The following is a 16,148-nucleotide window of genomic DNA, read 5'->3' as shown; positions in this document are numbered from 1 at the left end:
TCATATACCTGTACACATCACTCACCTGAACATGTCATATACCTGTACACATCACTCACCTTTACACGTCATATGACGTGTACAGATATATGACGTGTACAGATATATGATGTGTACAGGTGAGTGATGTGTACAGGTATATGGCGTGTACAGGTATATGACGTGTACAGATATATGATGTGTACAGGTATATGACGTGTACAGATATATGACGTGTACAGATATATGACGTGTACAGATATATATCTGTACACGTCATATACCTGTACACATCATATATCTGTACACGTCATATACCTGTATACGCCATATACCTGTACACATCACTCACCTGTACACATCATATATCTGTACACGTCATATACCTGTACACATCACTCACCTGTACACGTCATATACCTGTACACATCACTCACCTGTACATGTCATATACCTGTACACATCACTCACCTTTACACGTCATATACCTGTACACATCACTCACCTGTACACGTCATATACCTGTACAAATCACTCACCTGTACATGTCATATACCTGTACACATCACTCACCTGTACTCTTCACTCACCTTTACACGTCATATACCTGTACACATCACTAACTTGTACACGTCATATATCTGTACACATCACTCACCTGTACACCTCATTTACCTGTACACATCACTCACCTGTACACGTCATATACCTGTACACGTCGTTCTCCTGTACACGTCATATACCTGTACACATCACTCACCTGTACACATCATATACCTGTCCTCGTCACTCATCTGTACACGTTATATACCTGTACACATCACCCATCTGTACATGTCATATACCTGTATTCGTCACTCACCTGTACACATCATATACTCATACACGTCATATATCTGTACACATCACTCACCTGTACACGTCATATACCTGTACACATCACTCACCTGTACACGTCACTCACCTGTACACATCACTCACCTGTACACGTCATATACCTGTACACATCATATATCTGTACACGTCATATACCTGTACACGTCATATATCTGTACACGTCATATATCTGTACACGTCATATATCTGTACACGTCATATACCTGTACACATCATATATCTGTACACGTCATATACCTGTACACATCACTCACCTGTACACATCATATATCTGTACACGTCATATACCTGTACACATCACTCACCTGTACACATTATATATCTGTACACGTCATATACCTGTACACATCACTCACCTGTACACGTCATATACCTGTACACATCACTCACCTGTACATGTCATATACCTGTACACATCACTCACCTTTACACATCATATACCTGTACACATCACTCACCTGTACACGTCATATACCTGTACAAATCACTCACCTGTACATGTCATATACCTGTACACATCACTCACCTTTACACGTCATATACCTGTACACATCACTCACTTGTACACATCATATATCTGTACACATCACTCACCTGTACAGGTCATATACCTGTACATGTCATATACCTGTACACATCACTCACCTGTACACGTCATATACCTGTACACGTCGTTCTCCTGTACACGTCATATACCTGTACACATCACCCATCTGTACACGTCATATATCTGTACACATCACTCACCTGTACACATCATATACCTGTCCTCGTCACTCATCTGTACACGTTATATACCTGTACACATCACCCATCTGTACATGTCATATACCTGTATTCGTCACTCACCTGTACGCATCATATACTCATACACGTCATATATCTGTACACATCACTCACCTGTACACGTCATATACCTGTACACATCACTCACCTGTACACGTCACTCACCTGTACACATCACTCACCTGTACACGTCATATACCTGTACACGTCATATACCTGTACACATCACTCACCTGTACACGTCATATACCTGTACACATCACTCACCTGTACACGTCACTCACCTGTACACGTCATATACCTGTACACATCACTCACCTGTACATGTCATATACCTGTACACATCACTCACCTGTACACGTCATATACCTGTACACATCACTCACCTGTACACGTCCTGTATCTGTACACATCACTCACCTGTACACGTCATATACCTGTACACATCACTCACCTGTACACGTCATATACCTGTACACATCACTCACCTGTACACATCACTCACCTGTACACGTCATATACCTGTACACATCACTCACCTGTACATGTCCTGTATCTGTACACGTCACTTACCTGTACACGTCATATACCTGTACACATCACTCACCTGTACATGTCCTGTATCTGTACACGTCACTCACCTGTACACGTCCTGTATCTGTACACGTCACTCACCTGTACACGTCCTGTATCTGTACACGTCACTCACCTGTACACGTCCTGTATCTGTACACGTCACTCACCTGTACACGTCCTGTATCTGTACACATCACTCACCTGTACACGTCCTGTATCTGTACACGTCACTCACCTGTACACATCACTCAGGTGTACACGTCCTCTACCTGTACACGTCATATATACTCCGGCTATTCAGGGGAGAAAACACTTAATCCCACAAAGCGGGGGACACTGGATCCGACCAATTTACCGAATATACCGTACACTTAATAATCCTCTGTGTTATATCATCCCTAACCTACTAACAATGGAGGGACCCCCCACCCCATGTACTCCTCCCCAAAGGGTCCCAGGGGTAGAACGTCAGTAAAGGGTTAATCCTTGGGTTTGTTGCTTCCTTCCCCCCCAGCGGAAGAGGATGAAGATAAGGAGGACGATTTCCGGGCGCCATTATATAAGACAGTGGAGGTGAGAGGTGTCCAGGTCCGCATGAAGTGGTGCTCCACCTGCCGCTTCTACAGACCTCCGCGATGTTCACACTGCAGCGTGTGCGACAACTGTGTGGAGGTGAGTCCTGTGTGTGTGCGAGGGTTGTCAGCTGCTACTATGTATGCCACCAGCGTGTGCGACAACTGTGTGGAGGTGAGTCCTGTGTGTGCGAGGGTTGTCAGCTGCTACTATGTATGCCACCAGCGTGTGCGACAACTGTGTGGAGGTGAGTCCTGTGTGTGCGAGGGTTGTCAGCTGCTACTATGTATGCCACCAGCGTGTGCGACAACTGTGTGGAGGTGAGTCCTGTGTGTGCGAGGGTTGTCAGCTGCTACTATGTATGCCCCCAGCGTGTGCGACAACTGTGTGGAGGTGAGTCCTGTGTGTGCGAGGGTTGTCAGCTGCTACTATGTATGCCACCAGCGTGTGCGACAACTGTGTGGAGGTGAGTCCTGTGTGTGCGAGGGTTGTCAGCTGCCACTATGTATGTCACCAGCGTGTGCGACAACTGTGTGGAGGTGAGTCCTGTGTGTGCGAGGGTTGTCAGCTGCCACTATGTATGTCACCAGCGTGTGTGACAACTGTGTGGAGGTGAGTTCTGTGTGTGCGAGGGTTGTCAGCTGCTACTATGTATGTCACCAGCGTGTGCGACAACTGTGTGGAGGTGAGACCTGTGTGCATGAGGGTTGTCAGCTGCCACTATGTATGCCACCAGCGTGTGCGACAACTGTGTGGAGGTGAGTCCTGTGTGTGCGAGGGTTGTCAGCTGCTACTATGTATGCCACCAGCGTGTGCGACAACTGTGTGGAGGTGAGTCCTGTGTGTGCGAGGGTTGTCAGCTGCCACTATGTATGTCACCAGCGTGTGTGACAACTGTGTGGAGGTGAGTCCTGTGTGTGCGAGGGTTGTCAGCTGCTACTATGTATGTCACCAGCGTGTGTGACAACTGTGTGGAGGTGAGTCCTGTGTGTGCGAGGGTTGTCAGCTGCCACTATGTATGCCACCAGCGTGTGCGACAACTGTGTGGAGGTGAGTCCTGTGTGTGCGAGGGTTGTCAGCTGCTACTATGTATGCCACCAGCGTGTGCGACAACTGTGTGGAGGTGAGTCCTGTGTGTGCGAGGGTTGTCAGCTGCTACTATGTATGCCCCCAGCGTGTGCGACAACTGTGTGGAGGTGAGTCCTGTGTGTGCGAGGGTTGTCAGCTGCTACTATGTATGCCACCAGCGTGTGCGACAACTGTGTGGAGGTGAGTCCTGTGTGTGCGAGGGTTGTCAGCTGCCACTATGTATGTCACCAGCGTGTGCGACAACTGTGTGGAGGTGAGTCCTGTGTGTGCGAGGGTTGTCAGCTGCCACTATGTATGTCACCAGCGTGTGTGACAACTGTGTGGAGGTGAGTTCTGTGTGTGCGAGGGTTGTCAGCTGCTACTATGTATGTCACCAGCGTGTGCGACAACTGTGTGGAGGTGAGACCTGTGTGCATGAGGGTTGTCAGCTGCTACTATGTATGCCACCAGCGTGTGCGACAACTGTGTGGAGGTGAGTTCTGTGTGTGCGAGGGTTGTCAGCTGCTACTATGTATGCCACCAGCGTGTGCGACAACTGTGTGGAGGTGAGTTCTGTGTGTGCGCGAGGGTTGTCAGCTGCTACTATGTATGTCACCAGTGAATAATGCTATATGATAAGAGTACTGACAGGTGATGTGATGGGCACTAGTAGGAGGGTACTGACAGGTGATGTGATGGGCACTAGTAGGAGGGTACTGACAGGTGATGTGATGGGCACTAGTAGGAGGGTACTGACAGGTGATGTGATGGGCACTAGTAGGAGGGTACTGACAGGTGATGTGATGGGCACTAGTAGGAGGGTACTGACAGGTGATGTGATGGGCACTAGTAGGAGGGTACTGACAGGTGATGTGATGGGCACTAGTAGGAGGGTACTGACAGGTGATGTGATGGGCACTAGTAGGAGGGTACTGACAGGTGATGTGATGGGCACTAGTAGGAGGGTACTGACAGGTGATGTGATGGGCACTAGTAGGAGGGTACTGACAGGTGATGTGATGGGCACTATTAAGAGGGTGGTGTCTGGAAGTAGGAAGGGGTAGATATATAGTGGGCCAGAGCTGTCACTTCTTGTGTGATGACATGTAGTAGTAGTATGTGTATATATATATATATATATATATATATATATATATATAATATGTAGTGTACGTTTCTTCTCGTTGCAGGAGTTTGATCACCATTGTCCGTGGGTAAATAACTGCATCGGACGTCGCAATTACCGATACTTCTTCCTCTTCCTGGTGTCCCTGACGTTGCATATTATGAGCGTCTTCATCTGTGGCCTTTTCTACACATTAGGACATCCGGACCAGCTCAGAGACATCCCCGCAGTCGTCACGTATCCTTCTGTGCACCTTCAGGGGGCGCTGTCCCTATAAGTGGTCATAACATGACCTTATGGGGCTTCTCTGCTATTCCTAACCACTCATTCCTCCTGCTGTCCCTGTTTTATCCCTCCAGTCCCTGTTTTATCCCTCCAGACGCTGCTGTCCCTGTTTATCCCTTCAGTCCTTGCTGTCCCTGTTTTATCCTTTTAGTCCTTGCTGTCCCTGTTTTATCCCTTCAGCCCCTGCAATCCGTTTTATCCCTTCAGCCCCTGCAATCCCTTTTATCCCTTCAGCCCCTGCTGTCCCTGTTTTATCCCTTCAGCCCCTGCTGTCCCTGTTTTATCCCTTCAGCCCCTGCTGTCCCTGTTTTATCCCTTCAGCCCCTGCTGTCTCTGTTTTATCCCTTCAGTTCCTGTTTTATCCCTTCAGCTCCTGCAATCCGTTTTATCCCTTCAGCCCCCGCTGTCCCTGTTTTATCCCTTCAGTTCCTGTCTTATCCCTCCAGACACTGCTGTCCCTGTTTTATCCCTCCAGTCCCTGTTTTATCCCTCCAGTCCCTGTTTTATCCCTCCAGTCCCTTCTGTCCATGTTCTATCCCTCCAGTCCCTGCAATCCCTGTTTTATGCCTCCAGTCCCTGCTCTCCATTTTATCCCTCCAGTCCCTGCTGTCCCTGTTCATAAGGTCGTATTGTCTTAACTCACTCTCAGTATTTCAGTCATGTGCGTTGCGGGCCTGTTCTTCTTCCCGGTGGCCGGTCTCACAGGATTCCACATTGTCCTGGTTTCCCGTGGTCGCACCACAAATGAACAGGTCAGGCTCCTAATCTCGGTGTCCTAATCTAGCCTCTGTGTTCTAGTCTCATTTGTCTAGTCTCGGTGTTCTAGTCTTCTAGTCTCAGTCCTCTAGTCTCTGTTTTCTAGCCTCGGTGTTCTAGTCTCCATGTTCTAGTCTCTGCATTCTTGGTTCAGTGTTGCAGTCTCAGGGTTCTAGTTTTGGTCTCTAGTCTCTGTGTTCTAGTCTCAGTTGTCTAGTCTCTGTGTTGTAGCCTCTCTGTTCTAGTCTCTGTCGTCTAGTCTCTGTTTTAGTCTCTGTGTTCTAGTTTCCATCTTCTCGTGCCTGTGTTCTAGTTTCGGTGTTCTAGTCTCAGTCGTCTAATCTCAGTGTTCTAGTCAGTGTTCTACCTTCTGTGTTCTAGTCTCAGTCATCTAGTCTCTATGGTCCAGTCTCAGTAATCTATTTTTGATGTTCTAGTCTCAGTCATCTAGTCTCGGTGTTCTAGTCTCTTGTGCTCTAGTCTCAGTCCTCTAGTCTGTGTATTCTAGTCTTTGTGTTCTAGTCTCAGTATTCTAGTCCCAGTCCTCTAGACTCTGTGTTCTATCCTTTGTCTTCTAGCCTCTGTGTTCTATTCTCGATGTTTCTAGTTTCTGTGTTCTAGTCTTGGTGTTCTATTGTCTGTGTTCTAGCCTCAGTCGTGTAGTCTCTATGTTCTAGTCTCTTTGTTCTAGTCTCAGTCTCAGTTTTCTCGTCCCGGTGTTCCAGTCTCAGTGTTCTAGTCTCGGTGTTCTAGTCTCAGTCTAGGTGTTCTAGTCTCAGTCTAGGTGTTCTAGTCTCAGTCTCGGTGTTCTAGCCTCTGTGTCCTAGTCTCAGTCTCGGTGTCCTAGTCTCGGTGTTCTAGTCTCCTTCTCGGTGTCCTAGTCTCGGTGTTCTAGTCTTAGTGCTCTAGTCTCAGTCTCGGTGTCCTAGTCTCTGTGTTCTAGTCTCAGTCTCGGTGTTCTAGTCTCAGTCTAGGTGTTCTAGTCTCAGTCTCGGTGTTCTAGCCTCGGTGTTCTAGTCTTAGTCTTGGTATCCTAGCCTCGGTGTTCTAGTCTCAGTCTCGGTGTCCTAGTCTCGGTGTCCTAGTCTCGGTGTCCTAGTCTCGGTGTCCTAGTCTCGGTCTCGGTGTCCTAGTCTCTGTGTTCTAGCCTCTGTGTTCTAGTTTTTTTGTTCTAGTCTCTGTGTTCTAGTCCCAGTCCCAGTCCTCTAGTCTCTGTGTTCTAGTCTTTGTCTTCTAGCCCCGGTGTTCTACTCTCGATGTTTCTAGTTTCTGTGTTCTAGTCTCAGTCTCGGCGTTCTAGTCGCAGTCTCGGCGTTCTAGTCGCAGTCTCGGTATTCTAGTCTCAGTTTCGGTGTTCTAGCCTTGGTGTTCTAGTCTCAGTCTCGGTGTCCTAGTCTCAGTGTCTAGTCTCAGTCTCGGTGTCCTAGCCTCTGTGTTCTAGTCTCGGTGTTCTATTCTTGGTGTCTTAGTCTCGATGTCCCAGTCTCAGTCTTGGTGTCCTAGTCTCTGTGTTCTAGTCTCAGTCATCTGGTCTCAATTGTCTAGTCTTGGTCGTCTGGTCTTGGTGTTCTAGTCTTAGTTGTCTAGTCTCAATGTTTTAGTCTAGTTCTAGTTTTAGTCATTTAGTCTCATTTGTCCTGTCTCGGTGTTCTAGTCTCGGTCATCTACTCTTGGTGTTCTAGTCTCAGTCCTCTAGTCTCCGTCTTCTAGTCTCAGTCGTCTAGTCTCTGTTTTCTAGTCTCAGGGTTTTAGTCTCTGTCTTCTAGCCTCGGTGTTCTATTCTCCGCGTTCTTGGTTTAGTGTTCTAGGTTCAGTGTTGCAGTCTCAGGGTTCTAGTTTTGGTCTCTAGTCTCTGTGTTCTAGTCTCAGTTGTCCAGTCTCTGTGTTGTAGCCTCTCTGTTCTAGTCTCTGTCGTCTAGTCTCCATGTTTTAGTCTTTGTGTTCTAGTTTCCATCGTCTTGTGTCTGTGTTTTAATCTCGGTGTTCTAGTCTCAGTTATCTAGTCTCTATGTTCTAGTCTCTTGTGTTCTAGTCTTGATGTTCTACTCTCAGTCCTCTAGTCTCTGTGTTCTAGTCTTTGTCTCCTAGCCTCGGTGTTCTACTCTCAGTCTCGGTGCCCTAGTCTCGTTGTTCTAGTCTCAGCCTCTGTGTTCTAGTCTCAGCCTCTGTGTTCTAGTCTCAGCCTCTGTGTTCTAGTCTCAGCCTCGGTGTTCCAGTCTCAGCCTCTGTGTTCTAGTCTCAGCCTCGTTGTTCCAGTCTCAGTCTCGGTGTTCTAGTCTCAGTCTCGGTGTTCTAGTCTCGGTGTTCTAGTCTCGGTGTTCTAGTCTCAGTCTCGGTGTTCTAGTCTCAGTCTCGGTGTTCTAGTCTTAGCCTCTGTGTTCTAGTCTCAGCCTCGGTGTTCTAGTCTCAGTCTCGTTGTTCTAGTCTCAGTCTCGGTGTTCTAGTCTCAGTCTCGGTGTTCTAGTCTCAGTCTCGGTGTTCTAGTCTTAGCCTCTGTGTTCTAGTCTCAGCCTCTGTGTTCTAGTCTCAGTCTCGGTGTTCTAGTCTTAGTGTTCTAGTCTCAGTCTCGGTGTTCTAGCCTCTGTGTTCTAGTCTCAGCCTCGGTGTTCTAGTCTTAGTGTTCTAGTCTCAGCCTCGGTGTTCTAGTCTCAGTCTCAGTGTTCTAGTCTCAGCCTCTGTGTTCTAGTCTCAGTCTCGGTGTTCTAGTCTCAGTCTCGATGTTTTAGTCTCAGTCTCGGTGTTCTAGTCTCAGTCTCTGTGTTCTAGTTTCAGCCTCGTTGTTCTAGTCTCAGTCTCGGTGTTCTAGTCTCAGTCTCGGTGTTCTAGTCTCAGTCTCGGTGTTCTAGTCTCAGTCTCGGTGTTCTAGTCTCAGTCTCGGTGTTCTAGTCTCAGTCTCGGTGTGTTCTAGTCTCAGTCTCGGTGTTCTAGTCTCAGTCTCGGTGTGTTCTAGTCTCAGTCTCGGTGTGTTCTAGTCTCATTCTCGGTGTGTTCTAGTCTCAGTCTCGGTGTGTTCTAGTCTCAGTCTCGGTGTGTTCTAGTCTCAGTCTCGGTGTGTTCTAGTCTCAGTCTCGGTGTGTTCTAGTCTCAGTCTCGGTGTGTTCTAGTCTCAGTCTCGGTGTTCTAGTCTCAGTCTCGGTGTGTTCTAGTCTCTGTCTCGGTGTGTTCTAGTCTCAGTCTCGGTGTGTTCTAGTCTCAGTCTCGGTGTGTTCTAGTCTCAGTCTCGGTGTTCCAGTCTCAGTCTCGGTGTGTTCTAGTCTCAGTCTCGGTGTGTTCTAGTCTCAGTCTCGGTGTGTTCTAGTCTCAGTCTCGGTGTGTTCTAGTCTCAGTCTCGGTGTGTTCTAGTCTCAGTCTCGGTGTGTTCTAGTCTCAGTCTCGGTGTGTTCTAGTCTCAGTCTCGGTGTGTTCTAGTCTCAGTCTCGGTGTTCTAGTCTCAGTCTCGGTGTTCTAGTCTCAGTCTCGGTGTGTTCTAGTCTCAGTCTCGGTGTGTTCTAGTCTCAGTCTCGGTGTGTTCTAGTCTCAGTCTCGGTGTTCTAGTCTCAGTCTCGGTGTGTTCTAGTCTCAGTCTCGGTGTTCCAGTCTCAGTCTCGGTGTTCCAGTCTCAGTCTCGGTGTGTTCTAGTCTCAGTCTCGGTGTGTTCTAGTCTCAGTCTCGGTGTTCTAGTCTCAGTCTCGGTGTTCTAGTCTCAGTCTCGGTGTTCCAGTCTCAGTCTCGGTGTTCCAGTCTCAGTCTCGGTGTGTTCTAGTCTCAGTCTCGGTGTGTTCTAGTCTCAGTCTCGGTGTGTTCTAGTCTCAGTCTCGGTGTTCCAGTCTCAGTCTCGGTGTGTTCTAGTCTCAGTCTCGGTGTTCTAGTCTCAGTCTCGGTGTGTTCTAGCCTTGGTGTTCTTGTCATCCAGCATCTGATCTTTCATTTCTCAATTTTTAACATCTTAAAGGTCACCGGGAAGTTCCGAGGAGGCGTCAATCCTTTTAGTAATGGATGTTGTCGAAACGTCAGCCACGTCCTGTGCAGCTCCCCCCCACCCAGGTAGGTCCAAAGCCTCCGTCCTCGCTGAGGGGACTCCGCATCCCCGCTCTATAATACCCCTGTATATGATCTGTATACTGCCCCCCTCTATAATACCCCTGTATATGATCTGTATACTGCCCCCCTTTATAATACCCCTGTATATGATCTGTATACTGCCCCCCCTGTATAATACCCCTGTATATGATCTGTATACTGCCCCCCTTTATAATACCCCTGTATATGATCTGTATACTGCCCCCCCTGTATAATACCCCTGTATATGATCTGTATACTGCCCCCCCTGTATAATACCCCTGTATATGATCTGTATATGATCTGTATACTGCCCTCCTCTATAATACCCCTGTATATGATCTGTATACTGCCCCCCTGCTCTATAATACCCCTGTATATGATCTGTATACTGCCCCCCCTGTATAATACCCCTGTATATGATCTGTATACTGCCCCCGCTCTATAATACCCCTGTATATGATCTGTATATGATCTGTATACTGCCCCCTCCTCTATAATACCCATGTATGTGATCTGTATACTGCCCCCCGCTCTATAATACCCCTGTATATGATCTGTATACTGCCCCCCTCTATAATACCCATGTATATGATCTGTATACTGCCTCCCCGCTCTATAATACCCCTGTATATGATCTGTATACTGCCCCCCTCTATAATACCCCTGTATATGATCTGTATACTGCCCCCGCTCTATAATACCCCTGTATATGATCTGTATACTGCCCCCTCCTTTATAATATCCCTGTATATAATCTGTATACTGCCCCCCCCTCTATAATACCCCTGTATATGATCTGTATACTGCCCCCTCCTTTATAATATCCCTGTATATAATCTGTATACTGCCCCCTCCTTTATAATATCCCTGTATATAATCTGTATACTGCCCCCCGCTCTATAATACCCCTGTATATGATCTGTATACTGCCCCCCCGCTCTATAATACCCCTGTATATGATCTGTATACTGCCCCCCTCTATAATACCCCTGTATATAATCTGTATATGATCTGTATACTGACCCCCCCCTTTTATATGATCTCTATACCACACCCACCCCATCCCCGTATATGATCTGTATACTGACCCCTATAACCTGTATGTTGTCTCCCCAGGTATATAAAGCGCGCTCATAATCAGCCGGTTCTCTCTATTTCGCCTCCGTTTTTACGTCCTGAAGTGTCAGAGAGTCAGATTGGCGTTAAGGTCCTGGATAACGGTATACAAAGCCCCCTGCAGCACTACCAGGTACGAGAGTACACAGACTGACCAACCCCATCACCGCTCCCGGCTCCAAACTACAACTCCCATCATGCACTGCGAGCAACCGAGCCCCAGGGTCAGTCCTGACCCTCCTGCTATTGTTACTTTGCAGCAGTTGTAAAGTGAGCGTAGTCCGTCTCTCCAGCCATCCGGCCATGCTGGGAGTTGTAGTTTTATAGCAGTTGGAAATCCACAGGCCGGAAGAGCTATAGAGCTGATATATTCCTATACAGCTTTGCAGCAGGCTGTAAAGTGTCCTCCAGCTGGCCAGGGGTTTATAATGGTCTCCCTGTTATTACGCTCTTACAGTCTCGGAGCAGTCTCGAGTTAACAGAATCTCAGTCGGCAGATGCTGAACCCCCGCCGCCCCCAAAACCTGACCTGAGCCGCTACGCGGGACTGAGAGGCCAACTAAGCCTGGGCGAGAGAGAAGGTGAGTAACCATCCCAGCCACCACCGTGACTCCTATCCCAGCCGCTACCCTGTCCCCCATCCCAGCCGCCATTGTGACCCCCATCCCAGCCTCCATCCTGACCACCATCCCAGACGCCATCGTGGCCCTCCATCCCAGCTGGCATCGTGACCCCAGACGCTATCTTGTCGGTGTTAATCCTGCAGTCAGCCATTATATTATCCGGGATTCCTGGGGGCACGGATCAAGCCTCTCTTAAAGGGACTGTCTGATCTTGGAATCGCCTATGAAATCTTGGCGAATCGGGGAGGAGGGGGAGGACCCCCCATCCAGGATCAGTTATGCATCTCTGCCCATTGATTCCTATGGGAATGGTGTAATGCAGCCCTTCTCCTGCGGAGGCGCTGCTGGTAGCTGTCTTGTCTTGTCTGTACATGGTCTCGTGTCTCTGTGGTTTTTATTACAACATCTTGTATAACTTTAACCAGACAATTCCCTATTGAACGCAGAAAGTCCTCCTACCCCCACCATGTACAGATTCCGGCCCGGCTTCAGCAGTGGAAGTGGTGGCCCCGCCCCCGGCTCCAAGGTAAGACCCCAGTACTGTGAGGGGGGATCCGTATCCCTCCTGTCCTCCACCTTGCAGCAGGTTGTAAAGTGATTCTAGTCTGGGCGGCTGGGGCAGATACTGGGCGGCATTGAGTAACTTGGGGCAGATGCTGGGCACCATAGAGTAATCCGGGCAGATACTGGATGCCATGGAGTAACCCAGGGCAGATACTGGACACCATAGAGTAACCAAGGGCAGATACTGGGTGCTATACAGTAACCTGGGGTAGATACCGGGCGCCAAACAGTAACCCAGGCCAGATGCTGGGCACCATAGAGTAATCCTCTGCTCTCTCTTGCAGCTGCCCCGTGTAGACAGTCTACAGGACTCTCCGATGCCAAACTCAGATCTGTCTCGTCCCCCAAGTTCCCGCTCGGAGCCGAGTCTAGAGCCTGACTCCTGCCACGCACCACCAGCCCGGTCCTCCAGCCTGCGCTCCGCCACAGGCACCCCAGCACCACTGCCCTCTCTTCCATCAGAAGGAACGACGTCCACGTCCTACAAGAGTCTGAATCAGACGCAGAACGGAAGTCTGTCCTACCAGAGTCTACTGAGCCCCTCTGACGAGACCGAGCCCGAGACCGCCGGCTACTCCTCACCGTATCTCTCAGCTCGAGAGCGCCTGAGACCGGCCTGTCCTCCTCCAATTGCCCCCCGCTATGGCAAACCACGGATCACTCACCACCGCTCGGTCGATACAGATGCAGCCGCTCTGCCATTGTTAACATTAAAGTAAGTTCACTGCCTGTACTGCCCTCCATGTTCTGTGACGTCTCCAGGCTCCGACCTCTGGGGTCTGTTACGTCTCTGGGGTCTGTGGTGTCTCCAGCCTTTGGGGTCTGTGACATCTCTGGGGTTTGTGATGTCTCCGGACTTCGGCCTCTGGGGTCCGAGCATGATCGAACAGCGGAAAAAGCTAGGTTCAATCGAACCTAGCCAGACCTTCCGCATTTGATTCCTGATGCCTTCCCGGTCCGTGCAGAAGGAGGAGACATCCCGAGGACCGCCTGGAATTCCGGGATTCACCCTAGGTAATGGGGGTAGTATATAGCAGCATTGGATGGCAGTATAATCTGTATACTGTATGGCGGTATTATTTTATCCATAGCGGCACCTTGTTATAGTTTTCTCTCGTATTGGTCGATGTTTCAGTCACCTCTTGTTTCTCCGCAGGGACGATTCCCCTATGAAGTCGGTGCACTCTCGCAGCAATGGCCAAGCCACTGTCTCCCCCCCAGTGAGCCCCTCTCGTCCGGGAGGTGTAAAGACTGTGTCAGGCGTGGGGGGAACCACATACGAGATATCTGTATGAGACCCTGAGAACTTCCGGACACCCAGATGGTCAGAGTGACCAAAGTGAGGAGTGTGAGAGTCCACCGCGGCCAACGCCGGACCCCTCTGTGTGCGCCCCCCTCCCTTCCATGGAGTCGCTTGTGGGATCTACTTTAAACTTTTACAATTTTTCCCAATTTACCACTTTCCTGAGGTTTTTTTTTTTTTTGGAGGGGGGGGGGGGGGGGGGGGGGGGGGGGGGGGCGCCTTTTTTTTACTGAGCGCCACCTGTATTTCATGGATGAAACGGTTCGGCCAGGTGTGGCGGGTCACCAGGCCGTCTTTCTGAGGCCTGGAAGCTGGGGGCATTTCTTTTTTTAATATTTTATATTTTTTTTATTTTCTGTATCTGAGAAAGAGGAGGAAGAAGAGGAGAAGAAGGAACGCAATCCGCACAAGTTTATAAATACAGAGGAGTCTAGGATCTGGGGAGCAGGCAATAACTACCCCTCCCCCTCCACAAGAGGGCGACACGAGGGGGGGTGCCTTCATTTTTATGATTTCATTTAAAAATAAATAAGAAAGACCAAGTTGTTGAGACATGTATGATGGGTGTGATAGTCCGTGACTTACATGTGTGATGGGTGTAATAGTTCGTGACTTACATGTGTGATGGGTGTGATAGTCTGTGACTTACATGTGTGATGGGTGTGATAGTCCGTGACTTACATGTGTGATGGGTGTGATAGTTCGTGACTTACATGTGTGATGGGTGTGATAGTCTGTGACTTACATGTGTGATGGGTGTGATAGTCCGTGACTTACATGCATGATGGGTGTGATAGGCCGTGACTTACATGCATGATGGGTGTGATAGGCCGTGACTTACATGTGTGATAGGTGCAATAGTCTGTAACTTACATGTGTGATAGGCTGTGACTTACATGTATGATGGGTGTGATAGTCTGTGACTTACATGTGTGATGGGTGCAATAAGCCGTGACTTACATGTGTGATGGGTGTGATAGTCTGTGACTTACATGTGTGATGGGTGTGATAGTCTGTGACTTACATGCGTGATGGGTGTGATAGTCTGTGACTTACATGCGTGATGGGTGTGATAGTCTGTGACTTACATGTGTGATGGGTGCGATAGGCCGTGACTTACATGTGTGATGGGTGTGATAGTCTGTGACTTACATGTGTGATGGGTGCGATAGGCGCGATAGGCTGTGACTTACCTGTGTGATAGGCTGTGACTTACATGTGTGATGGGTGTGATAGTCTGTAACTTACATGTGTGATAGGCTGTGACTTACATGTGATGGGTGTGATAGTCTGTGACTTACATGTGATGGGTGCGATAGGCCGTGACTTACATGTGTGATAGGCAGTGACTTACATGTGTGATAGTCTGTGACTTACATGTGATGGGTGTGATAGTCTGTGACTTACATGTGTGATGGGTGCGATAGGCCGTGACTTACATGTGTGATAGGCTGTGACTTACATGTGATGGGTGTGATAGTCTGTGACTTACATGTGTGATGGGTGCGATAGTCTGTGACTTACATGTGTGATGGGTGCGATAGGCCGTGACTTACATGTGTGATAGGCAGTGACTTACATGCGTGATGGGTGCGATAGTCTGTGACTTACATGTGTGATGGGTGTGATAGTCTGTGACTTACATGTGTGATGGGTGCGATAGGCCGTGACTTACATGTGTGATGGGTGTGATAGGCCGTGACTTACATGTGTGATGGGTGCAATAGTCTGTAACTTACATGTGTGATAGGCTGTGACTTACATGTGTGATGGGTGTGATAGTCTGTGACTTACATGTGTGATAGGCTGTGACTTACATGCGTGATGGGTGTGATAGTCTGTGACTTACATGTGTGATGGGTGCGATAGGCCGTGACTTACATGTGTGATGGGTGTGATAGGCCGTGACTTACATGTGTGATGGGTGTGATAGTCTGTGACTTACATGTGTGATAGGCTGTGACTTACATGTGTGATGGGTGCGATAGGCCGTGACTTACATGTGTGATGGGTGTGATAGGCCGTGACTTACATGTGTGATGGGTGTGATAGTCTGTGACTTACATGTGTGATAGGCTGTGACTTACATGTGTGATAGTCTGTGACTTACATGTGTGATGGGTGCGATAGGCCGTGACTTACATGTGTGATAGTCTGTGACTTACATGTGTGATGGGTGCGATAGGCTGTGACTTACATGTGTGATAGGCTGTGACTTACATGTGTGATAGGCCGTGACTTACATGTGTGATGGGTGATAGTCTGTGACTTACATGTGTGATAGTCTGTGACTTACATGTGTGATAGGCTGTGACTTACATGTGATGGGTGTGATAGTCTGTGACTTACATGTGTGATGGGTGCGATAGTCTGTGACTTACATGTGTGATGGGTGCGATAGGCCGTGACTTACATGTGTGATAGTCTGTGACTTACATGTGTGATAGGCCGTGAC

The 16,148-nt window shown here is 48.6% G+C and overlaps 1 protein-coding gene across 2 annotated transcripts in view; it reads left to right on the top strand.

Moving 5' to 3' along the window:
- Window positions 1-13,890, top strand: part of ZDHHC5 (zinc finger DHHC-type palmitoyltransferase 5) — a 46,811-nt gene extending 32,921 nt beyond the window's left edge. The window contains exons 4-12 of one of the 2 annotated variants that reach the window (XM_069979582.1): window positions 2,753-2,910; window positions 5,070-5,242; window positions 5,940-6,042; window positions 9,978-10,069; window positions 11,204-11,336; window positions 11,661-11,784; window positions 12,273-12,352; window positions 12,675-13,105; window positions 13,547-13,890. In XM_069979582.1, the coding sequence (XP_069835683.1) occupies window positions 2,753-2,910; window positions 5,070-5,242; window positions 5,940-6,042; window positions 9,978-10,069; window positions 11,204-11,336; window positions 11,661-11,784; window positions 12,273-12,352; window positions 12,675-13,105; window positions 13,547-13,685 (1,433 nt within the window). In that variant the 3' untranslated portion in view covers window positions 13,686-13,890. Of the gene's footprint in view, window positions 1-2,752; window positions 2,911-5,069; window positions 5,243-5,939; window positions 6,043-9,977; window positions 10,070-11,203; window positions 11,337-11,660; window positions 11,785-12,251; window positions 12,353-12,674; window positions 13,106-13,546 lie in introns of both variants that reach the window. The other variant, XM_069979581.1, reaches the window with a different exon arrangement.
- Window positions 13,891-16,148: the final 2,258 nt, after the last annotated feature.

Source organism: Dendropsophus ebraccatus, chromosome 8, assembly GCF_027789765.1.
Source record: "Dendropsophus ebraccatus isolate aDenEbr1 chromosome 8, aDenEbr1.pat, whole genome shotgun sequence".
In the NCBI taxonomy this organism is placed as follows: domain Eukaryota; kingdom Metazoa; phylum Chordata; class Amphibia; order Anura; family Hylidae; genus Dendropsophus; species Dendropsophus ebraccatus.
This window is presented reverse-complemented; position numbering and strand designations above follow the sequence as displayed.